Source organism: Epinephelus moara, chromosome 17, assembly GCF_006386435.1.
Source record: "Epinephelus moara isolate mb chromosome 17, YSFRI_EMoa_1.0, whole genome shotgun sequence".
Lineage (NCBI taxonomy): Eukaryota > Metazoa > Chordata > Actinopteri > Perciformes > Serranidae > Epinephelus > Epinephelus moara.
Genome location: NC_065522.1, coordinates 23,644,046 through 23,649,454, shown reverse-complemented (window position 1 = coordinate 23,649,454; position 5,409 = coordinate 23,644,046). Strand labels below are relative to the sequence as shown.

Here is a 5,409-nt window from a genome sequence, read left to right as displayed (position 1 = left end):
AGGAAGTTGGGAATCCCTGGTTTGTGGCATGCAGCCTGGTCCAGGAGGGGGCGCTATCTCGCCAATTAATTATACTCACTCCTCAGCTGTATTCAACAGGTGACACCGCAGGAAACATTTAGATATTCAATAGAAAATTCAGCATCAAAAACAACTGAATGATTCTCCCAACAAGAAGTAATGCAGTTAAACAGAAGCAAAACAGTGTCGAGTTAGTTTTTTAATTTGATTTTTAATGTTAGATTTGATTATAATCTCGTTAATGTTTCCGTGCTCGTGCCACTTTACCATACGAGTCCTTCCTGTGTTTATAATATGATTTTTTATACATTTGTTTGTCGGTTGGATCTCTGTCTGAATTAGTTTTCCTTTAATCTCCGTGCTTTCTTTAACCTCATGAGACGCTCTACTGTCCGTGAACTAAATATTCCGCAGTAACCTTAGTTGTTCTTCACATAGCTGCTGCCTGCATCATTTGGACAAGCGCTGACAGTAGTGTCGCAAAGGAATCAGTCTCAGAAGTTAATATTATCACAGAAAATCTGCAACAACAAAAGATGCAAAACTTAATAAGTCAAACACAGCGCACAAATATTAGAGAGAAATCCGGATAATACTCACAGACAGCTGCCATCACATAATGACACCAGTAAGGCTGAGTGGAGGATGTGGCATCCTCTCATTGTCTCAGCCTACGTCACGTTACGAGCCTCGCCAATTACTTGATAGAATATTAAGGTGGTTTATTTTAAGGAAGGCGCAAGGCAGCACTGCAATTTCTTTTATTTTATTTTCAATAGAATCATCACTGCATCTGTATATGACAAAAAAATACCAAAGAAAACAATACATTATGCATTTAATTTAATCATTTTATAGTTCATAATTTAACTTGTTAAGTTTAAGTTGTTGCAGGGCCCACTCTCTGTAAGGGCCCCCATCTCACAGGTCCCAGTGCAACCACACTGCCTGCGTTGTCTATATTTATGCCCCTGGCTACATGTATAGCTGCAACTACATCCTTGATTTGATTTCCAACCACTGATATTATCAGTATTAGAAATAGCCTTGTTCTTGTCTTTCCCTGCTGACAGAGTGTAACTACAATTAGTCGCAGTTTCTCCTGCTCATCCTTTCTCTTTCAGTTCAGTGTTTCTCACGGAAACACATTGTCAATACATTCGGTAATAATTCATTTCACATGAAGAGGTGACTCTTTTTTTTAGCAGCTACTAATTATAGATTTAATAATCAGGGTGTTCACTGTGAATCTGGCATTTAACACACCTGTAACACATCCTGTGATTGACACAATGAGAGCACTTGGCCCTGGTTACAGTCGTTATTTTAAGTCCAGTGAATTAACCGGTGAAACAACAAAACTTTCCACAGTCCAAACATGTTTTCGGTACTTTTCTGTTGGAGAGACTCCATCCAGTTGGCACACAACCGACCTTTAACTTTTAAATGTAACTGAAATTACATCAGTTTTTGTTTCAGCATTGAAACAACATTGAAACCATGTTTAATTCTGATGGTCAACATTTAGATTTCAGAAAGATCTAAAACAATTTTGACACAACTTTTCAAATTCAACGTTGATTCATATTTCAAAATCAAAACATAGGCTAATTCAACAGTGATTCAACCATGGTGCATGACGTTGAGTCAACAGTGAATAAACACTGGAGTGCCAGCTGGGGTCATTTTATCCATCAAACTCAACGGCAGGACAGAAATAAACGAAATAATTTTTTAATCAGAACTTTACGTTTACTGTGCATGTAGTTTTATCCATGTCTCAATCATACTGTGATGATGTCACTCATCAATCAATCATCAGCAGCTGAAATGATTATACAACCTTTTTGTGTTGAATCTTTTTTTAACCAAACCACATAGCGAGCTTGATTCCATTTCTTTCTTTTTTTAGCATACTAAATTGTAAAGATAGGTCTAGATAGCCTAATTATTGTTAGAAATGTAATGTCAGAATGTATGTCATGTCTTGCGGAATTATAATATAACAATATTGGGTGACACTGAGCTCTGTTTAAAGAACTGAGGGAGGCTAAAAGTGTTTCTTTTGTTTTTGCAAAACTGGTTTCAAAAAGGCTGCCACTCAGCCAACAAGGAAATCATAAGTGTACAGGTCTCACACAATATCCAATTAAGTCTTTCTGTCTCTGCATTAAACAGCCATGGAGCATTTTGCATTATGTAAGATAAGACGCAACAAGACGCGACAAGACAAGACAAGATAGGATAACATATGTAAAATAAAAGAAGATAACATACAGTAAAATAAGATAAGATAAGACGTGACGTGACGAGACGTGACGTATCAAGATAAGATAAGATAAGATAACATACGGTAAGGTAAGATAAGATAAAATAAGATAAGATAAGATAAGATAAGACAAAACAAGATAAGATAAGATAACATACGGTAAGATAAGATAAGACGAGATAAGATGAGATAAGATATAACATATAAGATTTAAGATAAGACAAAACAAGGTAAGATAACATACGGTAAGATAAGACGAGACGAGATAAGATAAGATATAAGATATAAGATACAAGATTTAAGATTTAAGATAAGATAAGATAAGATGTAAGATATAAGATTTAAACAAGATAAGATAAAATAACATACGGTAAGATAAGAAGAGACAAGATAAGATAAGATATAAGATATAAGATAAGATAACATACGGAGACAAGATAAGATAAGATATAAGATATAAGATAAGATAACATACGGTAAGATAAGATAAGACAAGACAAGATAAGATGACATAAGATATAAGATATTACATATAAGATTTAAGATAAGATAAGATAAGATAAGATAAGCGTGACTTAGATTAAAGAGTAAAACTGTTGTACAAACAAACTTCTTCTTCTATGGTATATTTTTCTAGCATGTAGGCCGATCAGGCGCCCTTATTCTCCACTGGAGGGCACTTTAAAACACATTTTTAATAGATATAGCCCAGCAAATAAAAAACACAGATGAAATCCGTAAAGAAAATACATTTTATTTATTTGTTTGTTTGTTTGTTTGTTTGTTTGTGTTACAATCAAATGTTATTTGTTTTATAAATCATGATATACATCTGGTGTAAATGTGGCAGTGCAGAGTCTCTGTGTCTCTGTCTTCCTCAGCATCCTCATCCCATCAGGCGCCTCCGGTCACCATCAGCAGCATGTGCACAGTGGACATGTGCTTGATCTCAAACTGTGACAGCAGATAGGATTCTTCTAGAGGTTCGGTTCTGAAGACCATCCGGAAGTCATCGTCTGAGCAGAGACAAAGAGACTTGAGTCAGGGAGTGTTTGCCATCGGCCTCTGATGGAAATCCCCAGAGAAAACAACCCTGCAAAGCCAGTTATGTCTGCTACAGGATCATAAACATAACCAGATATTTTTTAATTGACCTGAAACCTATTAGGCTCGTCATTATGTATCATTACTCCTTTATAGTGAGAAAAACAATAGGCTATGTTATGCCAAAATAATACACATAACATCCATTGCGTCTCTGCATCTTTTTGCCATGCATCGAAAATTGAGTGCAACATTCATGCACTACTTTTTTTATCGGACTTTTCAGCTTTATTGCCACGTTTAAAACATTTGTTAGAAGAGTAATCACATTTTAACAGGATAATAGTAATTTGTATTTTTATTATATATCTATAAATGTATAAAGAAGAGAGATGTTGAACTTACGCATCTTCAGTATATGAGCAATTTTCTTCTTCAGCTGTTGAACAGTGATCTTCTCCATGTCCTCCTGCCTGTCGCACACTTCGATGATGTGCTGTTGCCCCCTGGGATCATGCACCTTCAGCTGGATCACCATTTTGCCGCTGAGCCTGTTCAGTGAGACCAGTGTGAGGACTGAATGAGTGTGTTAGCAGGTGTGTGAGCTCAGTTATAAACGATCCAAGTCTAATTCACTGAATAGATTTTGGAAGAGGAAAAAAAGGCGTGCGTCACCTCTGGCAGCTTTAAATCACGTGACTTCGCAGAAACGAGGAGTAGGCTACCTCGCTCCGTGCAGGTGCCTGACATCATTTCACAGGTGCGCGTGAGGGAGGCAACATGGGAGGCAAACTGTCAACCAAACGGCAGAGGAGGAAACAGAGCAGAAAGCTTATCACTGACCTTCTAACTCATGACGGGCTGAAGGTTTATGACTTCTCAGACCTGACTCCCAGAGGCGCACTGGAGCTTGATGAAGATGAGTGGACTTCTTACTCTGACGACAGCAGCTGGATAAGCGAAGAAGAGGAGAAGTGTTATGATCCCCAGGACTCCACACTTCAATTTGTAGACGAAGAAGATGTTTTAGATTGTAAGTAGCTACGTTTCACATTTTCAAAGCATGCATAGATTCTTTTGTACCTATATGTGAAGGCTTAGTTGCTGCATATTCTTTTATTGGTGGCAAAAGAAATAGATAACTCTATCTTGGCTGAAACCACTGCCCCCACCCTCCCTCAGTGGCGAGACAAGTTAATGAAATGTACTCGATGGAAAAACTATAGAAAACTCCCTGTAAAGATAGACAGGGCTCCTGTAATTACATATTTTAGATTACCAAAGTCATAAGGTGCTGTACTGATTTAATTGTGAAGTTGGCCAAAACTGATTTTATTTTATATTTTATTTTATTCTATTTTTTTTTTAACTTTATTTTGTTTTATTTTATTTTACTTTATATTATTTTATTTCATTTCATTTTACCATTTTTTTTACTTTATTTTACTTTATTTCATTTCATTTCACTTTATATTTACTTATTTTATTTCATTTGATTTAATTTCATTCCATTTCATTTCATTTCATTTTACATGATTTTATTTCATTTTACTTTATTTTATTTTATTTCATTTTACTTTATTTCATTTCATTTCATTTTACTTCATTTCATTTCATTTCATTTTTACTTTATTTCATTTGATTTTATTTCATTTCATTTCATTTTACATTATTTTATTTCATTTTACTTTATTTTTTACTTTATTTTATTTCATTTCATTTGACTTTATTTCATTTTATTTCATTTCATGTCATTTCATTTCATTTTACATTATTTTATTTCGTTTCATTTCATTTTACTTTATTTGTATGTTATTTCATTTCATGTTACTTCATTTCATTTTACTTCATTTCATTTCATTTTATTTTATTTCATTTTATTTTACATTATTTTATTTCATTTAATTTTACTTTATTTCTGCGTTATTTTATTTCATTTCATTTTACTTTATGTTTACTTATTTTATTTCATTTCATTTCATTAGGGTCTGGGCAGCTAAGCTGCCTGGACACTATTGTAATCCTAGTTATTCATCTTCTTCTTCTTCTTCTTCTTCTTCTTCTTCTTCTTCTTC

At 34.5% G+C, this 5,409-nt stretch overlaps 1 protein-coding gene across 1 annotated transcript in view; it reads left to right on the top strand.

The window, feature by feature from the left end:
* The first annotated feature begins 4,114 nt into the window (after window positions 1-4,114).
* Window positions 4,115-5,409, top strand: part of LOC126403803 (E3 ubiquitin-protein ligase ARIH2-like) — a 3,344-nt gene continuing 2,049 nt past the window's right edge. Inside the window, exon 1 of the mRNA XM_050066592.1 lies at window positions 4,115-4,367. Within this exon, the coding sequence (XP_049922549.1) occupies window positions 4,115-4,367 (253 nt within the window). The remainder of the gene's footprint in view (window positions 4,368-5,409) is intronic.